The sequence below is a fragment of the Canis lupus genome, chromosome 7, assembly GCF_048164855.1.
Source record: "Canis lupus baileyi chromosome 7, mCanLup2.hap1, whole genome shotgun sequence".
Taxonomy (NCBI): Eukaryota; Metazoa; Chordata; class Mammalia; order Carnivora; family Canidae; genus Canis; species Canis lupus.
The window spans coordinates 66,678,875-66,705,313 of NC_132844.1; the positions used below are offsets into that span (position 1 = coordinate 66,678,875).

At 51.1% G+C, this 26,439-nt stretch overlaps 1 protein-coding gene across 3 annotated transcripts in view; it reads left to right on the forward strand.

Moving 5' to 3' along the window:
• Nucleotides 1-26,439, forward strand: part of CPNE5 (copine 5) — a 90,156-nt gene that overhangs the window by 2,537 nt on the left and 61,180 nt on the right. For all 3 annotated transcript variants that reach the window (XM_072833237.1, XM_072833235.1, XM_072833236.1), the window contains exons 2-3: nucleotides 12,869-12,909; nucleotides 13,692-13,738. In XM_072833237.1, coding sequence (XP_072689338.1) covers nucleotides 12,869-12,909; nucleotides 13,692-13,738 — 88 coding nt within the window. The remainder of the gene's footprint in view (nucleotides 1-12,868; nucleotides 12,910-13,691; nucleotides 13,739-26,439) is intronic.

The following is a 26,439-nucleotide window of genomic DNA, read 5'->3' on the forward strand; positions in this document are numbered from 1 at the left end:
AGCACACTACTTTGCACTTGCTGGGCATGTAACAGATGCTCCGTAAGTAGCCATGATGATTACCGTAAGGCAGTAGTATTTGGCCCCTCCTGTTTGCTCTCTGAAAGTGGAGGTGTCCAAAGGACTCAAACCTTTTGCCTAAGAAGTACCTTGGGGTGCACCCGAGTTCCTGAGGAATGTAGTTTGGGATCAACCCTCCCAAAGGATAGGTATCTCTTCCCTCTCAAAGGACATGATCCATCAGACTGAGGAAGGCCTGACTCAGGCCCTGCTCCTGGTTTCCTGAAAGCTAGAGTGTGGAAAGTGGAAGGGTTTTGGTAGGAAGAATGAGGAGGCAGGAGGCCCCTGGAACAGAGGAGGCCAGAAAACAGTCCAGATGGGCTTGAAATTGTAAATCCATCTCTTTGCCTCAGCCAGGTCCAACTGTTTAGGTTCTACAAGAGACAGAATGAGAGAGAGAGAGAGAGAGAGAGAGAGAGAGAAGGCAAAGGGGGAGGGGTTTAAGAAGAAGCTTAGGGAGGAGGGAGAGCTGCACAGATTGGCTTTCTCCAGCATATCTTACATTCCGTGGTCATAAGTCTTCCTCCACTATATCCCATGGTCAGCACTGACTGGGTCCCAGGAGAAGAGGCCTAGGGATGCCCTGCTCTGAGTCTCCCAAGTGACCCCTTCTGGTAGGCATGGAGCAGTAAGCAGGCAGGGGGGTTGGGGGGGTGAGAACTCCAGTGGGCTTTAGAATAGGCAGCTGGGGTTGAGGAGGCCATATTTCAGGGAACTGGAAACCAGCCTTTCTCGGTGCCAGTTACCTTCCCTCTCTGCTCTGCTCCTCAGAAAGATCCCTGCTACCCCCTGCACCCCCAGGAACTCTCTGCAGTTGCCTAGGAGAAGACCCAGCCCCTTGCCATGCCTATCCTAGGAAACTCCTAGTTGAGAAAAGCTGCCTGGTAAAGGTGCATGTCTGAGCCCCAGCACAGAACCACCTGGAGGCCTAGCCACACCTCCCCTAAAGCCACCTGACAGTGTGGGATGGACATATTTGGGTCCCTGCTTTGGGTAGAGTGGCTCTTGGGCTAATCTAAAGTCCACCCCCAAACAGTTGTTTTTGCCAACTTTGGTGAATTCAAGGTTGAATATTGTAAAGCTTCTGGTTGTTTGGCTCAGTGGTTAGGAACATGAGCTGTGGGGTATATCTACCTGGGTTCAAATCCCAGCCCTGTCCTCATGATACTGCATAAACTACTTAATCTGTGCCTCAGTTTCCTTATCTGTAAGAGATGTGTAGTAATTCTTATCACAGCTCTGAGGATAAAATAGATTAATCCATGAGTAGTAATTTATTTGCCTTTATTTGATACCTGGGAGTAAATAAAAATCTTTCTAGTTGGGTCCCGGGGTTTGTGTGGGTCCTGGAGATCTGAACCATCTAGAGATTCTTTTTCACTTCTCTTCCCCTCAGCTTTATTGAGATATATTTGACATACTGTATACATTTAAATATTCTGAGGGGTTGTTTTGGGGGTGAGTAGGGTAGATGGGTTTGTGGAACCAGATACCAGCAGACATTGTAGAAAATGTGAGCCACAAGCTTCTCTTTCCTCTGATGGTCTTGTTCGACCTTTCCTAACTATTAGCCTCCCTGCAGACCAGGTCAAAACTCAGCTATCCAGTGTTCCATTCCCCAAAGTCCTCACTATTTTTCAGGTCTCTCCATGCAGGGATCCAGATTGGCAGCGTGTTGCTTAGAAAGAGTGATTTGCATTTTTTATGTAACAGGAAACCTTTGCACTTCCAGAGGATCTGCTGGAAGAAGGGATGCACGGTTTCACATGGTGGGGCTCCTGAGACCCATCTGGAAGACGAGGAGGGGAGAGTCCAGAGGCAGGGAGTTTCTTGGCCGTGCTGGAATCTCTCAAGCAGCTGCCCTGTCCTTGCCAGCGGGCGGGGCTGGTAGGCAGCCGTTGCCTCTGCCCCCAAGATATTTTCTGCTTGTCTGTTCAGGTTGGCGGTTTGCTGCCCTGGGGCCTGAGAGGCAGCCTAGCTCAGGAGCTGTGCCCTGGGCCTCTCAGGAGTGTGAATGGGCTCTGAATGCTTTCTTCTGACAGGCATGGGGAGGGCAGCTTTGGGGAAGGAGGAGCCTGGGGACAGTGTGGCAGCTGTCAAAGCCAGAGCTAGGAGAAAGAGGTCCATCCAGCCACCAGAATACTCCAGGGCACTTGTTAGTGGAGCCAGGGGAATGAGAACAGTGGGATTTACTGAGTGCTCACTACATGCTAGGCGCTTTACATTAGTATGAGGCTCAACCATATGCAGTTGCCTATATTCAATGGTTTTTGACCTACTGGAGTAGCAATTTGATTCAAATTGAGATTATGGATTATGATGTTCATTTTCAATTGCCTAGTAACAAATTGCCCCAAAGCTAGCGGTTTCTCATCTTACAGTTTCTGTAGGTCAGAAGCATGGGCACAGCATATCTGGCGTCTCTGCTACCGCCTCCCCAGGCTGACATCAAGGCGTCTGCAGGGGTTCTGATCCTCATCTGAGGCTCCTGGCCCAGGCCACGCCCATTTAGATGGTTGGGAGGATTTGATTCCTCGCAGCAGCGATGAGATTGAAGTCCTGTTTTCCTGCTGGCTGTTGGATTGGGATGGTTCCCAGCTCCTAGAGGCCACCCTCAAGGCCTAGGCATGTGGGCATGGCAGCTTCCTCCTTCCCAGTCTGCCATGACGGAGTGCTATATAAGTAACAGTAATCACAGGAGTGAGTATCCATCACATTCCCAGGTCCCACCCACACTCAAGGGGAGGGGATCATGCAGGCTTGTACACGGAGGTGAGGGGGGTTAGGACTCTTGGGGACCATCTTAGATTGCTGCCTTCCACAGTGACTATATCTTTTTAACCTTTCAATAGTCCTATAAAGTAGGGAGTAGTATTTTCCCTTTTTTTTTAAAATTTTTATTTACTTTATGATAGTCACAGAGAGAGAGAGAGAGAGAGAGAGAGGCAGAGACACAGGAGGAGGGAGAAGCAGGCTCCATGCACCGGGAGCCCGATGTGGGATTCGATCCCGGGTCTCCAGGATCACGCCCTGGGCCAAAGGCAGGCGCCAAACCGCTGCGCCACCCAGGGATCCCTAGTATTTTCCCTTTTTGATTAGGAAACCAGAGCTCAGAGAGATTAAGGGACCTACTTGAGGTTACAGTTAGCACATTTTGGAGAAGGGGCTCCAAATCCAGTTTCCTCAGACTTCAAAGCCTTGAGGCCTTCTTGAGGTTGGGGGTTGAGTTCTCCATGAGGGTCATGGTAGGGGCCTGGGTACCAGTGATAGTAGATGGTACCAAAGAGCTGCTGCACTCTCTCTAGGGATGGAAGAGGCCTTCCTTACTCAGAGATGCCTCTGGCTCTGGGAGGCAAACCCAGAACTGGAGAAATCTCTAGGAAGCAGAGGCCAGAGAGTCAAGGGATGGCAGCCAGCTTTCCATGGCATCCAGATCTCATGGTGGTAGCTTACCATCCCTCCTCTCTCAGCTCACAGTTCTCCCTGCTTCAACCCAAGGGCATTGCTGGAGATGCCCTACCACTTGGAGGAGAAGGTAGGAAGGAGGTAAGGGGAATAAGGTTGGAAAGCTTGGGGGCACTGAGTATCAGGTTCAGCTAGAAATGCTTTGTCTATGGATAACAGAAAATCTGTTAGTGGCTCAAACACAAAATATATTTATTTTTCTCAGATCACAGTGAGTCTGGAGGTAGGTTATCCCAGTGTGGGTTTATCAGCTCACTTTACTATCGAAGACCCAGCAATCTTTCTCCTCTTCCATCACCCAAATGGTGGGCCTCATTGTTGCAAAATGGCAGCCTCTGTTCCAGGCATCACAACCACATCCAAAGATAGGAAGCAAGGCATAGGGCCAAAGGCTTCTCTTTGACAAGTTCTTTTTATCTGAAAAGCGCAGTCCCTCCCAAAACCTCTCACCAGACTTCCCCTTCTATTTTAATGGGTAAAGCCAGGTCTCATGTCCACCCCTAGACTAACATGTTAATTAGCATGGGCTGCAGTAACCAAATACCATAGACTGGGTGGCTTAAACAATAGAAATCTATTTTCTACTGTTCTTGAGGATGGGAGTCTGAGATCAAGGGGTCAGCATAGTTGGGTTTTAGGGAGGACCCTCTTCCTGGCTTCAGATAGCCACCTTCTCACTGTGTTCTCATATGACAGAGAAAGAGAGATCAAGCTCTCTGGGGTCTTATACAGGCACTAATCTCATCATGGGCCTCACCCTCATGACCTCAGATAACCCTAATTGCCTTCCAAAGGCCATGTCTCCAAATACTGTCACATTGGGATTAGTGTTTCTTTCAATATATAAATTTTAGGAGGTACACAATTCAGTTAATAGCAACAAGGGACAGGAACGTGCCTTCTAAGACTTTGGATGTTTCCATCAGATACCTGAACCAATGTGGGTTCTGTTAGCAGGAAGAGAGTGAGGAGTGCTTGCTAGGTGGACAGCCATGGACTCTGCCACACGAGGCTTTCCAAGTGGTCCATAGCAACCCGAGCTCCCTGGGGGTGCCAGGGGCCTAGAGTTTGGCATCTCTGAGGACTAGCTCCTCAGATTTTCCTGCAGTCAGTAGACAGCCTGTGTTAGGTGACTGGGGACTGATTTTCCAAGCACGGCTTGGCCAGATCCCTGACTACCTCTCTTCTTGTTTTCTGCACAAGGCAAAAAAACCCAAAACAGTATGATAAATTGACAAACATTCCTGACAAAACACAAGGCAAGGTGCCTCTGTCCTCTCTTATCACCTGCCTCCAATGGGCTAGGGTAGTGCCTGAAGGTCGCTATGGGAGAGCTGTATGCCTTTAGACCTTGAAGAATCCTCGGCAGGACACTGAAAGTCAAGGTGATTCCTGGCTTACCCTCTCCAAAATCTTGGCAGGTTGTTCAAGTTCTCCATCAAGTTTCTCAGTCTCTCCATCTGTAAAATAGGGGGAAATATTGGTCCTGTCCACATTCTATAAGGTTGCTATGAAGACAAAAGAGGTTGTATTTTATGAGGTTCTATGTAAACTGGAATGTGCTAAATAAAATTAATGGTGCTAATAGGCACCAGTAACTGATCACTACTGATACATTCATTCCTTCGATAATTGATACTGATCCTCATTTGCTATTGAGCCTTTACAGTTTGAAGTGCCGAGGATACAGTGGTGAACAAGAATGACTGTCCCATAGAACTCACGATGGTGTGTGTGTAGGGGATATAACAAATGTGTTCATTTTTTTTATTAAGCCAATAATGTCTGTTAAGATAGGTGCTCTGCAGGTAAGTTTGGTGTCGTAGGGGACACTTTATTTTTTAAGATTTTATTTATTTATTCATGAGAGACAGACAGAGAGGCCGAGATACAGGGAGAGGGAGAAGCAGGCTCCCTGCGGGGAGCCCGATGCAGGACTCGATCCCAGGACCCCAGGATCATGACCTGAGCCAAAAGCAAACGTTCAACCACTGAGCCATCCAGGTGCCCTCGTTGGGGCACTTTAGACAGGATAAGCAGGTGACTTTGAGGTGAGATCCAAAGGATGAGAAAGCCAGCTGGGGGAGGATCTGGGGAAGGTAATTCAGTTAGGGAGAACAGGAAGTGTAAAGGCCCTGTGGCAGGAAAGACTTAGGTATGCTTGCAAAACTGCAGGGAGGCTGGTGTGGCTGGAGCAGTGTGAGGTAGAGAGTGAAGGGGGAATGAGGTTCGAGAGGAGATGGGGGACGTGGGGGTGGAGGGAGTGTGCGAGTCATGGCCTTGTGACCCACGCTAAGGAGTTTGGTACTCTAAGAGCATTTGGAAGTTTAAGGTGGTTAAACAGGAGTAATATGATCTGATGCGTTTTTTTTTTTTTTTCCTTTTAAAGGTTTATTTATTTATTTTAGAAAGAGAGAGTGGTGAGGAGGGGCAGAGGGAGAGGGAGAGAGAGAGTCCCAAGCAGACTCCATGCTGAGCACAGAGCCAACATGGAGCTCGATCCCAGGACCCCGAGATCATGACCTGAGCTGAAACCAAGAGTTGGATGCCTAACTGACTGTACCACCCAGGTGCCCTGATCTGATTTGTTTTCTAAAAAAACTTTGGTTACTGTGAAGAGAAGGGGCTGGGGCAGAGTGGGGTAGGACAGGGGGAGTGGGGTAGGACGGGGAGAGGCAGGAGTTGAAGTATGTTGCCAGGCAGGAGGCTACTGCAGCACCCAGGGGAGACAGTGGTGACAGTGGTGTGGGGAAGAGCAGACAGATTTGGAATGTGTTTTTGAAGGAGAAGCCTTTAAGACTTGATGAATAGGACGAGAGGGGGCATAAAGGAGAAAGTAATCGAACATGCTTCCTGCATTTCTGTTTTTAAGCTATTGGTTTCGTGATGGCAGAGGGCAGGGACATGACTCCATAAGACAGATGAAGAAACTGAGGTTAAGTAGCTTGTCCAGGGTCACAGCATTACCCAGTGGCCATGTGGGGATCCCAGTGTGGATGCACATGAGGCCAGAGCTCTTGCTGTCTTCCTTCGGCCATGTAGCATGGGAGAGATAATTATTCCAATAAATAATAATAATAATAATAATAATAATAATAATGCAAAAAAGCCTCAGGAAGGAGAGCTCTTTAAGGCATGTGCAAATTACTTTTTAGACCTTGATGAGGTGGCTTGGCAGGGAGACAATGCTTCCGGGTGAGGAGCGGGATCTGAAAGGGGAGATGGGTGAGTGCCAGGGGCTGGGGCTGGGTGCCAATGTCCCTTTCCTCCTCAGCTCCTTCCTCTTCCTTTCGAGGATTGCTTCTGTGAGGATTGCTTCTGCGTGTTTGGGCAGAGAGCAGGGCAGAAGGAGACGGACAGGCCCCCCAGTTCTTCTCTTCAGCCCTGATGAGGCCAGGGGCAGGAGAGGGGAGAGTGAGAATGGGAGGAGGCACTGCTGGCCAGGATGGGGTTTGGGGAGACCCTGGGTCTGGAAATGCAGACACTCTCCATGGGCACCTCTAGATGGGTTTGGGCTTCAGAGGTCAAACTTGGTGTGTTCCCTGGGAATTTGGGTGACATGGGGCACACCTTTCAGCCCCAGCTCCCTGGCCTCTAGAATGAGGGATGTCTACCTCCTGGCATTGATGCATAGGGTGGTGGGGTGTCAGATTAACTACCCAACAAAGGACGTGGTGCAGACTGTATCTGTGATTAACTTCCCCTCTCTCCTGCATTCTCTGCCTGCCTGGGGTGTTGGCCAGATGAGCTTGAATTGCTCCATGGAAAAAGGAGGTGTTATTGGCAGGCTCTCTGGGTCCGGGGATCTCTGTGGGCCTGCTCGAAATTCCTGTTTCTGCCCAATGGTGGCTCACCTGTCCCCAGTCTGCTCTCTTTAAGGAAGGCTGGACAGCCATGGTGGCCAGTGGTGGGTATGCAGCTGCTTAAGGTCCTGCTCCAGCCCATTTAGGGGGCAGGGAGGGGAGAACATGGGCATCCCTAGAGACCCTACTTCATTCTCCACAGGCCATCAATGAGTGCTGGATTGCAGCTTACTACATGCTCGACACTTTTCTGTTTTGCCCCTGTGAGCTCTATCAATTCTCAGAAAACCCCTAGGAGAGAGGGATTTTATTATCCCCACTTTACAGATGGAGATACTGAGGCACAGAGAGGTTAAGTGAGGTCATTCACCTGGGCAAGAGCAGAGCTGACTTTTTGACTGAGCATGAGTCTCCAAATCTGCATTCAGTGCCCCCCACCTTTTGCCAGATGTTGAAGGGATGCTTAGGGAGGGTTGTTGGGAAAAAGATGAACCATCTTTCCTTAACTTTTTAACCTCACAAACCTCTTTGGGAATCTGATGACCAGCTCTCCAAAAAGAATGCATCCGTATGTACCCATATGCCACATTTTGCTTACAGTTCCAGGGAGTCCGTGGGGGGACCCCTGACCCAGGGAAAGCTGAGGGTGAGTGCTCTGAATGTGTTTCCTCCTATGCTGAGCTGGAGTCATTGCTCAGAGCTGCTGTGCAGCATTTATGGACTTTGCTTCGAGACAACCAGAGATGTGTGATGGTCAGTTTATCCAGCAGCTCAGCTCAAGAGTGAGCATATCTTGGCCTCAGACTGGGGCTCCCTGAGGGCAGGGCCATATCTCCTCCTCTCTCTGACTAGAGAGTCCCCGCCTCTACTTCCCACTCATTTAAGCCTCCCAGATGGGAGAGTGAGACCCTCAGGCTCCCTCCTTTAGCACCAGCAAAGGGGTCTTATTGTAACCTTTCCAGTGCTTTCTTCCTTTGCTGGGGGCCTGAGGACTTCTGACCTCACCAGCCAGTGCATGGTCATTTTCTTGCTGCCACTGAATTGAAAATGATTCCTTGGGGGAAAGCAGGATGGAAGGGAGCCCTGGGTTCTGTTACTGGGCCTTGGTTTAAGGAACAAAAGAAGCCAAGCTCCAGGCTGCTGAGCGGACAGCTGAAGGGTTTTATGTTCTTTTGGGGAAAAAATACATTTGCCTGTTGGAAAAAAAATTCTCTTTGAGCTCTCCAAAGACAGAAAAATGGAGAAAAAGCACTTACGGTCTGGTGTGTCAGTGCCTTCCTGGTTGGGGCCCTGCTTTGGGGCAGAAGACCTGGTTTCCCCCCTCAGCTTCTGGCTGGCTGTGTGCCTGTGGACAAGTCACTCACTGTCTGTCAGCCCGGGGAGTCCTCAGTGCTTTCGGGTGAGGGTCACAGAGGAGCTTTCAAGTGCTGCGTGGGGGTACTTTGTTCCAGTGGGGAAAGCTGAGGCCCCAGTGTCCTAACACAGAGTATTAGGATCACAGCCATCAGAAACATGATGACGGCGTGGGTGTGGGTGTGTGTAGGTGGGTGTGTATGGTGGGGCAGTTAATTGAAAGATGACTTCAAGGGCCTCATCCAGACCTGCAAAACTGGGCTCTGGGCAGGGGGCCCAGGAATCTGCCTTTTTACAAGGTGGACCCGGGCAAGTCCCAGGAAGTGAGAGGCCCATTGCTCCTGGCGGTGAAGCCATCATCTCAAGGCTATGAGAGTAGGCTCAGTGGGTCCTGAGGCTTCTGCTTGGGGTGAGACACATAGAGGGCCAAGTGTGGATGGAGTAAGGGACCAGAGAGGGTATAGGGTGCAGGGACTTAGGCAAAGGGGCAGAAGCCTCAGAGCTGAATTGGGGGAAGGACAGGGGGCCAAGGAGGAGCCTGAGGCTGGGGTGGGCGGAGCATACTCACAGTGGGGTGCTGGGAGTGTATGTGTTGGAGGTGGACTTCTTCGGACAGGCGAAGGTGGAGGTAGCTTGTGTTGCCCATCCTGTGTGTCCTTTTTCACCCAGTAGACCTGAGCACCCACCAGGAAGGTGACTGCTCTGCTCAGCAGCGGGCCAATGATGACTAACCCTCTGACCAGCCTCACTATGACCTAAAGCTCCAGAGCGGTTCCGATGGAGGATATGTGTTAGCCCTACTTTCCAGATGGGGAAACTGAGGCCTAAGGAAGACAAATAATTTGTCCAGAGTTGGGATGTGAACCCATGGACTTAACCCTGAGACTATACAGCTAAGGGAAAGTATAGGAGCCGGCCCTGAACATGACCAGACACCATGCAGGCGGAGAGACAAGAGCCTCACTCAGCCATGTGGCCATTCGTTTTGGTCTTCCTTCATCCATCTGATGTGCCAGCCCCCTGCTCTGAGTCAGGTGCTGGGCTGGCCTGCTGCAGAGGTGGGGTCCCTAGCATAGAGGGGCACACAGCCGGTGAGAGATAGATGCGCCCCTCCTTTTGCAGCCCAGGGTGTTCTGAGTGTGGACCTGGGGTCCTACAAGAAAGAGTTGCACACTGTAGACCAAAGGAGCTCAGGGGAGGGGGAGAAGAAATGGGTTGTTGATCAGAGCCTATTAGGGAATGCAGAATCCAAGAGGATAGATAGGAATGTGTCTGGAAGGGTGACAAGGACAATCTCAGCAGGGCAGAGGGAAGCCCCAGGACTCAGAGTCCAGAGGTCACTGGGCAGGGAGCTGCTGAAGCTAGACGGCTGGTTCTACTTCCTGGTGCAGGGTTGTGTCTCTGCCCGGGGAGGGTGGTGGAGCCAGGACAATCTGCTTCTCCCTGCCTGCTTCTCTTTGAAAACAAGACCCACCCCATCCCTCCCTCTGTCTCTCCTGTTTCTCCTCTCTCTCTCTCTCTCTCTCTCTCTCTCTCACACACACACACACACACACACACACATACACACATTGAAATCCAGGGTCTCACTAGCCTAGACATGATGAAACCTGAATTCTAGAACACAGACCTTGGAGAGGTCAGATGCCCTCTCTCTGAGTCGCATCTTCCTGATTTGTAAAAGAATTGGAAAACGTGACCTCTGAGGTCCCTTCCAGCTTGAATGTTCTAAGGTTTTGTGCAATTACAGAATTTCATTATAGAATTCAAAGATAAACCCCAGCACTCTCTTTAATAAAGTCTTGTCCTTGGGGCCCCCTCCCCACTTCTTTATTACTTCCAGCAGCTCACCGTGCCTCAGGTTCCACCATCACAGTCTCATCTTGGTATGAAGGCATTTTGTCCTTTATTGAAATTAAGATAGACACCTCTGCCTCCAAACCTAGGATGCTGCAGGACGAGGTGGCCAACCCAGGTACCAGTCAGCCCACTTTGGGGTGGGTGAGCATACATAAAAGTGGTATCTTACCTGTCCCCTCCCTGGGGGTTCCTGCCCCCTTCAGAGCCACCTTGCATGTCATTTCATCTGTTGCTCACTGCAGTGGGCTGGGAGGTTTATCAGATGGTCTCCAAAGTGACAGCTGGCCTGGAGCAGGTCTGGTGCAGGAGTGTGGAGACCAGCAGAGGGGGTGTGGGTCTTGGGGCCATGGAGGACTAACTGGGGTGGCTGCCTTCTGGGAAGAGGGCCCTGAGTGAAGAGAGTGGAACGAGGGTGGGGACCTGGGGATCCCCTTCTTGGAGACATCTCTGGGAATCTTGGGGACCAGAGCTGGGGTGACTCGTGAACACAATCTGGCACCTCCCCGGCAGCAGGGGATGCCACGTGCCGGCACCCCCACCAGGTTGCTATGGATCTGACTACCTGTGTCAGCTGGACTTTGGCCCCTTCCTCAGGATGGTGAGCACTGACTGTAGGGTCAAATTGCCCCTACAGGCTGCACTCCTGATGGCTTTGGTGGCAGTGATCCAGGATAAGGCCTCCTTATAGATCTTCCTGGCTTTACCACTGCTTGTTCCATGCCACTCCCTGAGCTTCAGTCTCCCCCCTCCTCTGGGAGAAGATGGAACAGATGATCCAGAGGGTTCCATCCAGCTCTGACAGCTGGAGTTGGCTGTCAGGAAGCCACACAGACGAGTGTGGATCACTTCTCTGTTCTGGCTCTTGTGGAGTGGAGGGAGGTGGGAGGAGGGGGAAGACCCCTGGGGACATCTGGAAGGGTGGTGGGACAAGGCTGAGATGGCTGGCAAGGGCAGAGCTTCCTTTAGGGCAATGTAGGAAGGAGCCAGTAGCTCACACAGCTGGAGGGCTCACAGGAAGTCCTTCAGGGCTGGGGTGTTTGTGGTCCTTGCACAAGTCAACAAGGGTCTTTGATGAGCAGGTCTCTCACTGGGCCTCTGGGTCTCAGTCCTTCTAGAAGACTGCCTGGGAGCTGCCAGGGTTGGGGTTGGGAAAAGGGTTGAAGAACTGGATTTTTATCCCCCAAATCCTGCTCATCATTGGTTGAAGGCTGCCCTGAGGAGCATAAACATCCTGGTATTTGCAGCTGGCTTGCCAGAGAAAGCCCCCTGGAGAGAAGCAGGCACCGGAGGAAACCCTGGCTGCATAAGGGAACTAGAAGGGCTGACAAGAGAGGGTAGGGCATCAACAATCTTCAGGGCTGGCTCTGCTGTCTCCATTGTACAGATAAAGAAACAGGCTCGAAGTTGTGTCATTTTCCAGCTAGACACTGAGTTTCCAGTGGCTGTGTTGCTTCGTGACAGCAGCAGGTCACGTGGAATGGTGAACACCAGAGGCACAGGCCCTCCCCTTGTCTGATCCCTCTATGCCCCCCTTCCACATCTGTAAGATGGGGTGATGCCTGCCCAGTACTGACCTTGCGGGGCAGGGTGAGAATTGGGAGTTAATATTTGTAGAACACTTAGCTCAGTGCCTGACCCGTCCGTGGGGTTCAAGAGTGAATGGAAGCGGGGAGGAGCGGCTTGCCCCCCGTTCTAGACCTCTCCATCCTCAGACGTGTCCATTATCCTGCTACAGTGCCTTCCAGTCTGATGATCAGGGTCACGTGTTAGCTTCTGGCCTTGACCACAGAAGGACCCTGTAAAAAATGAGTCTGCATCCTGTGGGAGGTGTCACTGGTTAATCTCTCAGCATAGGTGAGCTGACCCAATAAACTGGCTATGACTCAGTTTCCCACTCAGAGAATGGGACCCTAGGTGGCTGAGTTTTGTTTGGTTGATTTTACTTTATTATTATTGTTATTTTTTCTTGAGAGGTAGAGATGTGATAAGAGGAGAATTTCTAGAAGAGGCTAAGCCATTGGGCTGATGGAGATTTGACTCGAGAGTGAGCTCCTTCGGGCTGCTGGGTACCCAGGGCATGTTTGGCACTGGTAGGGGTGGGAGGTGGGTAGTCACACTCCTCCGGAAGCAGAGCCCAGGGGCCTCCAGGGCCCTCCCTGGGCTGGCTTTAATGAGCATTTAATAGATGTCTCCCCCAGGAGCCTCCTCTTCATGTTTTGCCTGAGGCAAGGCCTGAAGCAGTCTCCGGGTCTCACCTCAGGCTTGACTCCCTTGAGACCATCCTTTCCTCTGGCTGTGCTGACTCTTCCTCTCTCCCCCTCTTTCAGGAACCTTTTGGACAAAGACATGTTTTCCAAGTCCGATCCACGTAAGTCCTGCTCTGACACTAATAAGAACAACAGCAATGACGTTATGACCCACTGCAGTGACACACTTGAGCCCTTCCTGAGCGCCAACTATGTGCCAGGCCCCATTCCGGGTGCATTCAGGCTGTGACTGTTTTACTGATACTGTCTGGAGAAGGAGGGCTGGCGTGTCTGACCCTCCCCAGCCCCCAGGAACTTGTGAAGGACTCAACCCAACCAAGGGGGTTGGCAGGGTCAGGGTGTCTGGGGCCGGAAGTTCCTAATCCCAGGGAAACCAGTACATTTCAGAGCCAGTCCCAACTGGCTGTGGTCCTGGGGGGATGAGCACTGATTTTCAAGTCCAGGGATCTAGCCCTGAGCAATGCCATTCAACTCTATCACCTTAGGCAGGTCATTGGCCTCTTGACCTCAGTTGGCTTATCAGTGGAGTGCAACTGATGCTAGTAATAGGCCTCATGAGACTGCCTTGGGCTCTAAAAGGATGACTGAATCAGGTGTCAGATGCTCTCTCCTGCCACATATCTGCAACTCAGTGCTCCACATGCCCTCTATCATGTTCTGGCCTAGATGCGAACAGCCCCTGACCCCCTCCACAAGGAGCCTCTCCCAGACATGCTTATGTTCTAGGCCCCCTTCTCCAAGCAGACCCTGCTCACTCCAGACCCAACAGTGCTACCAGGCCAAAGTCTCCTGAGGGGCCTCCCCATCCAGAGCCCTCCCCATCTGGGGCCCCCACTTTCCTTTTGGCCTGGGTCTTAACCCTGTCTTTCTCTTCTCTCCACAGTATGTGTCATGTATACTCAAGGGATGGAGAACAAGCAGTGGCGGGAGGTAGGTGGCCCCTTCCCCCCCGAAACATCATCGGCCCCTCACTATCTGTCTCTTTGTCTGACTCTGGAGACATCCCACCTGATATGTTTTGAAGTGTAGCATCTAAACCCCTAGGGAGGATAATAAGGAGTTTTGTCCCTGTTGTCGGAGGAAGAACCATAGTGAAGAGGAAAGTTCCTGCCCTCTAGAAGGCAGTCGGAGGGAGAGATATGCCCTGGTCTCAGGGAGCCTAAGTCTGAGGGGAGACACAGCCCTGCCCTCAGGGAGCCCCAGTCTGAGGGGAGACACAACCCCGGCCTCAGGGAGCCCCAGTCTGCACCTCAGGGAGCAGGAGACAAAGGGAGCCTAGACCCAACAAAAGGGATCTCCTTGTCTGGTGACCTAAGACATGGATATAGCAGCTAGCGCCATGTCTCCTCTAGAACAGCCTTCCCTTGTTTCTGACCAACCTGAGCAGTCAGCTAGGTGATTCCCTCCCCAGGAAACCTTCAGTGACTCCTCTCTGCTTTGGATCAAGTCCTAACTCTTTAGTCTGGCTTCCTAGCTCTGCCAAGAGCCTGGGGATACCCCCCCACACCCCCATGACGCGACAAGAATGAGAAAGCTTCGGTAACTTAGACTTTATTAACAAACCTCCTCTTCCTTGTTGGCAGATTGGTCTGAGCATCACCTGCCCTGCTCCCCACCTCTTGTCCCTAGATGTGGCAGGAGGAAGTGGCTGAAAGGGGTGAATTTTATCCATAAAATGTATGGGAAATATTTCCATAGGGGCTGGACTAAAGTTTACTTTTTCGCTCTCTCCAAGACTCTAAGCCAATTAAAGTGGGAATCAGATTGCTGGGGAAATGTTTAGCCTACTTAAGTGAACTAATTACTTTTGAGGCCTTTTGGCCAAGCTTCATAGACAGCACCAATGTGCTAATGTTGTGGTGATTCATTCAGGCAAGTCTGGAAGGGCCTCTTCAGAAGACACTGCTGGTCTCGCCATCAATGACCTTCAGTAATTGAGATTTGTCTCCATTTGGGTCAGGGGCCCCGACTTGCCACGTGGCATCATTACCACCCACGCCCTCAGGGTGGAGCAAGCAAAAGGCGGGAGGAGTTGGTGTCAGTTAACACTTGTGCTTCACTGCTGGCTCCAGCCCTTCTGGAAGTGGGATCTGGAGCAAGTTCCTTACCCTCTCTGTGCCTCAGTTTCTGCATATGTAATATGAGGCTAAGACCTCCCTGGTAGGCCCGTGGCGAAGGGAAAACAAGTGATGAGTGTAGGGTTGCTGGTGTGTAGTCATTGCTCGGTAAATACCATTGCATAGCATCATTTAGAATGTTCAGAGCCTCCCGGTCACTCCCCCATTGGTCAATATTGGCAAGAATAAGCATTGTGGTGTCCCATGCAACATCCCAGGTGCAGTGGGGAAAGAGGGAGACAGCCAAAAGAACAGTTTCACCAAAAGCATGAGCTGGATTGGAGTTTGCCGTCTGGAAGGGGAGATTCACAATCCTAACAGGAAACGGGGAGCAGAAGAGTATCAGTGAGAATAAAATGGGAATTCAGAGGAGAGAAAGTTCCGGCCAGCATGCCATGTTTAGCCAAAGCACTTTGATAGCTCATTGGACTTTTAAAAATCAAACATGACGAGACACAAGGCAGCTGGCTACGGGGTGCATGAAGTGGAGCCGTGGAGAATGTGGGTCACAAGGAACTGCAGGGATCGTTGGGCCCCACCTCCCATTCTATAGAGAGAGGCCAGAACAGGGCTCAGGTGGTGGAAGCAGGGCCCTAGACCCCCGTGCAGTGAGGGCATCCAGTTGGAGGAGCTGGGTCTCAGTGAAGCTGGGGGCCATGGCACAAGGGCCCAGCCACACAGGTGGCGACAGAAGCGAAGGCATGGGGGAGGCCAAAATGAGCAAGTCAGTCCAGGTCCGGAGTAGCTGGGCAAAGTTATAATAATAAAGGGCTATTTATAAAGGAGTGCTCGGGGTTTAGATAAAACAATGAGGGGTATGAATCACCTGGCTGGCAGGAGTAGGAAGTCATTACTACTCCAGGCCTGAGGAGGCCAGGGAGGCAGGAGGTTCCCAGAACCCCAGCAGGACTTCCCAAGAGGAGCAGGGGCCCCAGGCAATGTCACTCTCTTTCCACCCTCTACTCTCCTGTCGGTGGCCCCCCCTGGTGTAACCCCACTGGAAGCCCTGGGGTGGAGGACTGTTGATGCAGTCTACATGGGGTTGCCTCCCCCGCACTGGGCAGGGTGGACTGGGGAATGGATCCAGAGGGGCAAAGAGAGACAGTCCAGGGTGGACAGTAGGCAATGAGTGAGGCAGGGCAAAATACAGCAAGAGGCCACTAAGGGAGCTCATGGCTGAGGACGGCTGGGGTCGTGTCCCTAGAGATGGAAGGGCCTGCCCTGTGGATAGTCAACACCACATGCAGCTTTCAGGGGTGACGGTGGTAGAGCTCAGCCGCATGGGTATCCCTAGGACACAGGCATCGAGCTGTTTCTGGAGACGGGAAGACACCTTCCCTATTCCTTTGAGGCCTTATTTTTTTGCCTGATTTCTCTATGACCCACAGAGGACATTTAAAGAAAAATCCAGATCTGCCTCTGGAACTGCCTCTGGGATGGAAGAAGGCTTTTGCTCGTAAACAGGAATCAGTTCCCACCTGTTAGTTCATTGCCAAACATCTGTTAGCAGAACCTTGGCCGGGAGGGGATCATCCTGTTACTAGGAGGCGTGAAGTGCAGGCACAGCAGTTTCTCCAGGCAAGGGCCGGGTCCCGGGTTTGCACAAGGCTGTGGAGGGCCGAGAGCTGTTCTCTCAGCCCCTGGCTGCCGGGTTTCAGCTGATTTTAACTGTTTGGGTCATTTTAAATGCCTTCTGAGAAAGCTCTGTCTTCCAGCACCTAAATCTGTCAATGCATTTTATGAAAATTGACTCAAGATGTAATTTTAGCCTAGCAAATTGAGCACTATTTGCATCAAGGGTTGCCTGCCTTTCTGCATGTCCCAGGGAAGGCAGGATGGCCCGGTAGGCAGGGTCCCAGAAATATTCTCACCAGGAGCACCTCTCCATTCCCCATTTGCAAAGTGTGTGGGCGGGTAATCCCTGTTCCTCGCTTGCCAGGCAGATGTCCTGGCCCAGGGCCCCTTGGAAAGGAGGAGATGGGTGTTACGGAATTGTAGGGCGTCCGAGTGCTGGACCCACACCTCCTGCAGGGCATTGGCCCCCGCGACCACACCCACACAGCCCTGCCAGGGTGCTATTTTTGAGCAGCCTCAGTTCCTAGAACATTTAACACCAGCTGGGAATGCCAGTTCATCTCTAAATGTCAACAAGAACGTGTGGATACCTACTGTGTGCCAGGGTCCTCCCGCAAAAGGGGACCAGACACTGTTTACAACCAGAGGAACTCCCTCTGGCCTCAAGAAGGTAACGATAATGACAACAGCAGTGAGAATGCTAAAAGCAGGGGTGTCTGGCTTCGGCTCAGGTCATGATCGCAGGGTCCTGGGATGGAGGCCCTGGTCAAACCCTTGTTTGTTGGCCCTTCCTCAGCAGGAAGCCTGCTTCTTCCTCTCCTTCTGTCCCCTCATCCCCCATGTTCTCTCTATCAAATAAATAAATAAATAAATAAATAAATAAAATCTTAAAAATTAAAAAGGAATGCTAATAGCTGACACTTCTGAAACAGTGATGTGCCGAGCACGGTTCTAAGTATTTACATGTAGTAACTAATTTAATCCTCACAACCACTCCATGCAGAAGATATTATTATTATTATTGGCCCCGTTTCACAGAGGAGGAAATCGAAGTACAGAGAAGTCAAATGTGAAAGCCACATCTGGAACATGATGTCATAAGAACGATAGTTATATATAAAGGGCAAAATTCCACTCATCCCAAATTCGACCCTCCTTAGACACACAGGACAAGTTGATTTTCTCTTCCAAATACTCTTTTCCTCAATATCTGAGGACAGCTCACACTCCTGTTATTCCACTTTGGGGCAGATTTTTTTTTTTTTTTTAAGGATTTTATTTATTTGACAGAGAGCCAGTGGGTGAGAGAGAGCATGAGCAGGGAGTGGGGGCAGAGGGAGAAGGAGAAATAGGTTCCCTCCTGAGCAGGGAACCTGACACCAGGCTCCACCCCAGGACCCTGGGATCAGGACCTGAACTGACTGAGCCACCCAGGTGCCCCTACTTTTGGGCAGATTGAGAACATGACCATTTCTATCAGTGCTTCCTCTATATCACGGTCTCTTGTCCCTTTACCAATCCGGTCACTCCCCGCTGGAACACCAGTCCACACAGAAGTGTTCGCCCCCCCAGAGTGAGTGTCCTGCACCGCCCACTTATTTGTCTACTATAGGTTGGCCCCCTCTGCACAGGGGCTTGAACCAGATGATCCTGCTCCTGCCTCGGGTCTCTGATTCTGTGTGTTTCTGAGGGTCGTATATCGGTTGTACTCTCTAGTATTCCCCTGGCCTTCCTGGCAAGCGTCTCTGACTTATTTCATCTTGAATGTGGGGCTTCTGGGTCTTTCTTGCACGAACTGCTATCCAAACAGGATTCCCGCAGCTCAGACTTTGCGATTGAATTTTTGGCCTTCAGTGGGAGATTTTACATTTATCTTTGTTATTTAGTAGATTTGTCATTTGGTAGATTGAGCCTGTTTGGCCGTGAAGATCATGTTGAATTATGATCGTGCATTTGGCATCTGAGTTCTGCCTCCTGGTCCTGCGTTAGCAACAGTCACTGTCTACAAGAATGATAAGGGGTTTGGAGCGCCTTGGGTGGCTCAGTAGGTTAAGCATCTGCCTTCCAGGCAGGTCGTGGTCCCAGGGTCCTGGGATTGAGGCCCGAATCTGGCTCCCTGCTCAGTGGGGAGCCTGCTTCTCCCTCTCCCTAATGCTACTCCCCCTGCTTGTGCTCTCTTTCTCTCTGCCAAATAAATAAATAAAATCTTTTTTTTAAAAAAAGAGAGGTTGAACAGGATGGAGTGTTATGGTCCCGCACTGGAGATCTTTTCCCAGGTTGACCTAATTTCTCTAGTTGGTCTTTGAGGTATGCCATTCAGCCACCAAGGAGCTACATAATCTGGTTATAATCCATCCCATGTTTCTTGATCTGTTCTCCAAGTGCTTCATGAATAACCATCCTTTGCCTTGTCACATGAAGCCCTGAACTTGACATCTAGCCCTGCATTCCCGACCAGCTCTGAGATTTACTGACAATGGGACGTGGGCAAAGTCTTCTCTGAGTCTTAATTTACTCATCAATAAAATGGAGCTAGGAGTCCTTCTTAGGAGGACCAGCTAAGATAACACTGGTGGAAATGCCTGGAAATACCACTGCGATGTGCTCTTGCCCAGCTTGAGTACCCGGGTGCTCTGTCACAGTGGGAGCAGCCATACTTGGACCAAACCAAACCTGAGTTCCATTCTCTGCTTAGGACTCCAGGGTCCAATTGGCTCTAAGGAATGAGGGCTTCCAGGAGAAAGGCTTAAAGGGAAACATCTCAGCCTTGTGTGGAAGGGTCCTTCATCAGGAGGGGCTCTTCTAGGAAAATACTGGACCCAGAGGTGCCTTTATCATCATGCTGTGCCCAAACAGCATTGCAGTGTAGCACACTGGCACAGCGTGGGACCCCTACTCCCTGCCCCTCTGGTGACTCTGTTCCACCCTGCTGTTTGTCCTGGGGTATCTCCTCAGCATGCCCCCAAAACCCTACTTCTCTGAGTGGTGGCCTATCTGGCTCCTGCCCCCTTCCAAACCCTGATCATCCTCCCTGGCTCTGACCTTGAAGTTCACCCCCATGCTCACCCCCAGCAGCCAGTGTTTTTTTTCTTCCCTTTAGCTCCTCCTGACCAGAAAAGGGCCTTTTCCTGGTTCCAGTGGCTCTCAAAATCACACCTCAGGAATTCACCTGTTTCCTGAGCCTCTGAGAGAAACCATCAACTTCTTAGCCTGGTCTTCGAGCCTCTCCCACTTGGACTGCCCTAAAATTGGATCTGAGGGAGGAACTGGCCCTGAGTGAGCCCCTGCAGGTGCTCTGGGGCTCATCCCTAATGTTGCAGCCACCTGTGAAGAAAGATGAAGTGGTTTGTCCAAGGCCTCACTGTTAGTTGACAAAGGATTGGCATTCAAATCTGTTAGGAAGCCACCTAACCCTGGATGGCTGTCCAGAGCTGTCAGGCCTTTGGGGCAGATGCCAGCAGCCTCCTACAGAAGTGGGTGTGGGCACAGCTCTGCTTCCACTGAACCTCGACACCAGAGCCTATGTGACCAGGAAAGCAGGACTTGGGCCAATTTCTGCCACACGCATCAGCACGCTAAGCTGAACCATATGGATTTGCAGTTTGCAAATTTGAAAAAAGTAGCCATTTAACATAGTCTAATGGTTAGGTTAGACTCTAATCTCATATTAGCTGTTGTCCCTAGTTACCTGCTTGTCCTTACCAGTTCAGTGAGGTCCCAGGGTCTTGCCTAAAGCTCCCTGGAAGTAGGCCGCAACAGATGATGTTCCAGCACACATGAGAATAGCGCAGCCTCCGCTGGCAGGAGAGCCCAGGGGTATCAGAAACCCAGGCCCCCTCCCAAGGCATGAGGTCTCTGCAGGTTCTCACTCCCTGCTCGAGCAAGTGCTTGAGCGCTTGTGTGGCCCTGCCAGCCATACGCGTGTCTCTCCACACCTTCCTGTTGGCTGTGAAAATCATTGCCAACCTCCCTCTGTTAAAAGGGTTCTCCAGTGCCTGCAAGATAATGTATCTGAGGTAGCGTCTCCTAGTTAGGGTTTTTCTTTTTTTTTTTTTTTTTTTTTTTATTTATGATAGTCACACAGTGAGAGAGAGAGAGGCAGAGACACAGGCAGAGGGAGAAGCAGGCTCCATGCACCGGGAGCCCGATGTGGGATTCGATCCTGGGTCTCCAGGATCGCGCCCTGGGCCAAAGGCAGGCGCCAAACTGCTGCGCCACCCAGGGATCCCCTAGTTAGGGTTTTTCAAATGTAACGTCCACCCCTAGGGTGGATGAAACTCACTTACAAAACAATTTTAAAGATCTTATTTATTTATATTATTTATATTTATATTTTTATTTATTTATTTGACAGAGAGAGAAAGAGTGCAAGCAAGAGAGCACAAGCAGGGGGCATGGCGGGCAAAAGGAGAGGGAGAAGCAGGCTCCCCCACTGAAGAGAGAGCCTGACACAGGGCTCAATCCCAGGGCCCTGGGATCAGGACCTGAGCCAGAGGCAGATGCTTAACCAACTGAGTCACCCAGGAGCCAGTGGATCATTATTATTGCTAAACCTCGAAGCAGGAGACAAGCCTCTCTAGGAGATAGACACCAAGGCAAGCATGGGGTTGGCTTTTTAGACTGTTTTTTGCAGAGAAGAGTCCACCTCTTCAAGGCTTTCCCAAAGACCTTTGTCTCACTTGAGTCTCAGGGCCCGTGGACAGCCTCTGGTGGCCTTTGCTTTTGTCATGCAGCCGAATTTTCAGGGCCCTCACTTGCCATCAGCAGGAGCAGGCAGTCTGGGACGGACACCTGCCTTTGGGGATCAGGTAGGTCATGGGTGCCTGCTCACAGTCTTAGGGTTAGGGCTTTATCTTTTTTTTAAGATTTTGTTTATTTATCCATGAGAGACACAGAGAGAGAGTGAGAGAGAGAGAGAGAGAGAAAGAGGCAGAGACACAGGCAGAAGGAGAAGCAGGCTCCATGCAGAAAGCCCGATGTGGGACTCAATCCCAGGTCTCCATGATCAGGCCCTGAGCTGAAGGCAGACGCTCAACCACTGAGCCACCCAGGTGTCCCTGGATTAGGGCTTTAGAACCTGCTTTGGTACCTCTGACAGTGAGGTACTGTCAGAGTCCCCTGAAATTCTGACTCTGTCCCTTCCCTTCAACTCTCTGAGCTTTAGTTTTTTCCCTCAGTGGATGGGATCCTGATGTCTGCTCACTGGGCTGTGGTGGGGACTTTATGACAGAGTTGCTCAGCACAGTGCCTGGCTGTGCTCAACACTTGTCGATATTATTATGCAGTCGTGTCAGATGAAGCTGTGAAGAGGCTCTGTCCCTGCCCTACTGTTCCCTCAGGAGGAGGCTGCATGGCATTCCTGTTGCAGGTGTGGCTCCTCGTTAGCCGTTAGCCACACCTCATTACCCCCATTGGCCCTCAGCACACCCCAGATGAGGAAGCAGAGGCACAGAGAGGTCCCTGCTTCCCCCAGAGCCTCAGCTAGAGAGTGTGGAGCTGGGGCATGATATGGTCTCCTGAGTCCTCCCATCTGGCCAGGCTGCTAGCTCCAGGGTTTGATGTGGTGTCAAGGGCCAACTGTGAACTTGTGTGTGGCTTCTGCCTCCCCTTCCCCCACTCAGCCAGAGACGTTTTGTTAGTCCTGTGTCATACATTCGGCAGGAGCCTGAGATATCTCTGAAGAGAGGAGTTTGCTTTTCTGCGAAAAGCCAAGGTTCTGGTCTAGGTCGTTTGGCGGCTCATATGTACATCTCTTTACTCTTCAGTGTTAGAGTCCAGGTGCACTTCACGGTTGTGGCTGAGCTGTGGAAAGCATGGGCTCCAGAGTCAAGGTGACTGGGTCCTAACCTGGGCCACCACCTTCCCAGCTGGAGCTCTTGGGCAAGCGCCGTGGCTCCCAGGCCCGCTGTGAGGGGTGAAGGCGCTAATTCAGGGAAAGCGCTTGGCAAGAGAAAATAAAATGCTCAACAGTGACTCCTTGGAAGAAGCCCCAAAGTGAGAAACCAGAGCTTCACCTGGAGGAAACCACCGTGGGTGGTGTTACTTCAGACACCCTGATGCCACTTGGCAGGAGCTTTGGGCATTTTGGGGTGCTCTGGAGAACAGGTGCCTGTAGGGCAGGACTTGCTCAGGGCCCTCCCCACGCAGGCTGCGCCAGACCCAAGGCTCAGCCTCCTGGCAAGATCAGGGCATGTCTGGTGCAGAGTGTTTGGCCAGGGACTTGGCAGCGAGGCTTATTGGTAAAACGGCCATTCCCCCAGGAGCTGGGACTTTTTAACAGATTATCTGCAACAATGGCTAATTGGGAACCAAGCCTTTTGTCAGGAAGTCTTTCATTATAAACTTGGCCCTTGCTGCTGCTGTCTGGGGCCAGGGAGGGAAAATTCTCCATCCAGGCCTGAGCAGGGGGGAAGGCCTTCAGAGCCTCCAGTCTCCTCACTCACCTCTGCCCTTCCTCACCTAGAGACCTTAACACAACAAGAAATGGTCTGGAAAGTACCAGGCCACAGAAGTCATGGTTCACCTTGCTGGGCTTAGCCCCTTCCTCTCTCTGGGCCTGGCTTTCCTCACTCTCTGAGGAGGAGAGGGTGGCAGCAGAATCCTGGACCCCTCCAGTGAGGGAAGCGCAGAGAACTTCCCAGACCAAGACAGTGCGGCTCTGGTACGGAACCAGGTCCTCTGTGCTCCCCCTCGAAACCTAGGCCCTAGTGCCCAGACCTCGGGCCATTCTCCAGCCTCGGGCACCTGCTGGACCCCTGTTCCCGCACCAAGCACACCGCCTTTTCCAATTTCTATTTGAGTCAGATAGCTTTCTGGCCTCCTCTAATTTTAATCCTGGTGAACATGATTCATGAGGGGCCAGGGCTGGGCTTTGCAGCAGGGCTTTTAGAATCACCAATTAAGGAGCCTTCAATTATATATGAAAATTATAGGGGAGCTTGGGCTGGGGAAGGGGGGCAGCTTCGACGTGGAGAGCAGTCTGTCAGCTCCGGCCTCCTTCTGTCCCAGGCAGCACAGCCACTGGGGGTTTGCAGCTGGAGGGAGGTCTCTGGAGCTTCATCCAGCTGTAATTTGTAAAAAGGCCAGAGCTACTTAAATCTGGGGCCGTGAACATTGTTCAGGCTTGCAGAGCCACCCACTCATTATTGAGGCAGGGGACTGTGGTGAACACCATTGGACGCGGTGGCTCCGTCACTCCTGGAAGCCCTGGTCCTCCCTCCCCACTGCTGGGTGCCTCCGGGAGGTCCTTCTGGCCTCCCGAAGCTCCATTCTCTCATCCCATAAAATGGGAGAACAATAATAACGTCTCCAGGGGTCATTGAGGGCATTAAATGAGATCATGGATGTCGAAGTGTTTTGAAGATGGGAGTCACTATACTAAGCAGAAGGAGAAAGAGAATTTGATGGAAGGAAGACCTGAGAGAAACCTGACAGAGGGGGTGACAGGCTTTTAGAGAACAAGGGTGCTGCTCAGGGCTAGGGCTGACCTGGCCTGGGTTCCCATCACAGCCCTTTTCCTAATGAGCTGTGTGACCGGTGTCACAGCATGAACCCTTCTTCTCTGACTCTCTTTTCTCATTGGTTGAGAGGATTTTGTTCTTTCCAGCTCCAGAATCTTTAGGTTCTAGGTCAAGTTGTTAATCAACAAATGTTTATGGAAATCACAGGAGGGGCCAGGAGGGTATGCGTGCGTGTGTGTGTGTGTGTGTGTGTGTGTGTGTGTGTGTGGCGGGGGGGGGGGTCTGTAGGGATTGGAAGTGTTGATGGGGGGCACCTGGGTGGCTCAGTGGTTGAGTGTCTGCCTTTGGCTCAGGTCATGATCCCAGGGTCTCAGGATCAAGTCCCATGTCAGGCTCCCTGCATGGGGCTTGCTTCTACCTCTGCCTGTGTCTCTGCTTCTCTCTCTCTCTCTCTCTCTCTGTCTCTCATGAATAAATAAATAAAATGTTTAAAAATAAAAAGGAAATGTTGGTGGGGGGTGAGCAGAGGAATAGGTCAGGCTCACTCTTCTGTGCCATGTGACCTGGGGCTACCCCGACCCTCAGGAAGAGCCAGCAAGGTGGAAGAGAGAGCAAGCATTGAAGAAGTTCAGAGGTTTGGCTGTATGTAGGAAAACAGGAATAAGGACTGGATAGGATATAGTCCAAGCTTCACTCACAATATTAATCTCTTATTGGCTGGTGACTACATCAACCCATACTGATTTGGAACCAGGCCAGGTAGCCTGGGTTCGAATCCTGTTTCTCCCGCCCTCCCCAGCTGTATGACCTCAGGCAAGTCACTGCCTCTCTCCGAGCCTTATCCTAGTTAATTTATCTGTAAAATGGGGGTAACCGTAGTGCTTCGTAAAGTTGTTATGAAGATTAAATGAGACAAAATGTGCCCCTTTAGGGCTACGTGAGGGTTATTCTCAGCTCTGCAGCAAACATTCCAGGTCACACTTCATGCACATTCCCTTCTGTCCTTCCCCTGGAGAAACAATGATTTGCTTTGTCTTAGCAGTGGGGAAATGCATCCCTGAGGGGCTAATCTAGGTGGCCTCCACTAAATAAATAATAGCAACAGAACTCTGGCTGGTAGGGGTCCTAGCTACCCCTCTCTACACCACCCTGGCTCTGGGCATGGCCATGGGCATTTGCGGGGAGTTGCAGATGGGTTGTGAGGAAGGAGGGAACCAGACTTTAGAAATCTAGAAGGAACAGAGAAAGCCTCTTTCCAGGCTGCCCTGCTTTGCACCTTCTCATGAGTAATCTGTGTGTCTGAGCCGGGTCCTCCCCTCCCCACCCTCACTAAGCAGCCTTCTTGCCCGAAGGGTCCTTCTGCTTTACCTCTCCTGCTAGTGGCAGGAGATTGAATTTTCTTCTCCAGGTCTGGGTCTCTAAGCAAACTTTACACATTCTACTGCTTTTTTAAATGTTTATTTTTTAAACATTTTATTTATTTATTCATGAGAGAGAGAGAGAGAGAGAGAGAGAGGCAGAGACACAGGCAGAGGGAGAAGCAGGCCCCCTCCATGGAGCCCAATGTGCGACCCCCCCAGGACCCTGGGATCACATCCTGAGCCAAAGGCAGATGCTCAACCACTGAGCCACCCAGGTGTCCCAAGCTTTTTTTCTCTCTCTAACAAAGGCCTTAGGCATTATTGGACCCAACTTTGTGGAATGCCCACCAGGAGTGCAGAGCCTAGATCTTAAAGGAGTAGCTGCTTGTGTAAGAGCAAAGGGACAGTCCTGCATTTCCCCCGCCGTCTTGCCTGTGTGTGGATGTCTGGAGAGAAGCCACTTGGAGCTGGGGCCTCTTGGGCATGGAAGGTGAGCAGGAAGTGTTAGCAGTTACAGGCTGGGAGCATCTTAGACATAAGGCTGAGGTCAGAGACCTAGGAGAGCCACACTTCCTGGACGGACTGGGCCAGGGTTCAGGATTTGGGAAGGACCAGAGTATAGAATCACTAATTTACAGAGTTTTTTTTTTTTTTTTTTATGTCCCAGGCTGCCTTCTAAGCACATTCCATAAATCAAATCATATAAGCCTCCCATAACCCGACAAAGTGTGTATAAATAAATTGGCGATCCTATTTTACAGAAGAGCAAACCGAAACATGGGGTGGGGGGGCAGTAAAAGGGATTTCTCCTAGGTCATACAGCCAATGGAGTAACGAAGCTAGATTTGAACCCAGGAAGCCTGACCCCAGACTCTCTTCTATTCACTTCACTATTCACTGCTTCTCTGTACTTTTTTATGTGGAAAACCATAAAGATCTGTCTTTATTTATTTTTTTTTTAAAGATTTTATTTATTCATGATAGTTACACAGAGAGAGACAGAGAGGCAGAGACACAGGCAGAGGGAGAAGCAGGCTCCATGCAGGGAGCCCGATGTGGGATTCGATCCCGGGTCTCCAGGATCGCGCCCCAGGCCAAAGGCAGGCGCCAAACCGCTG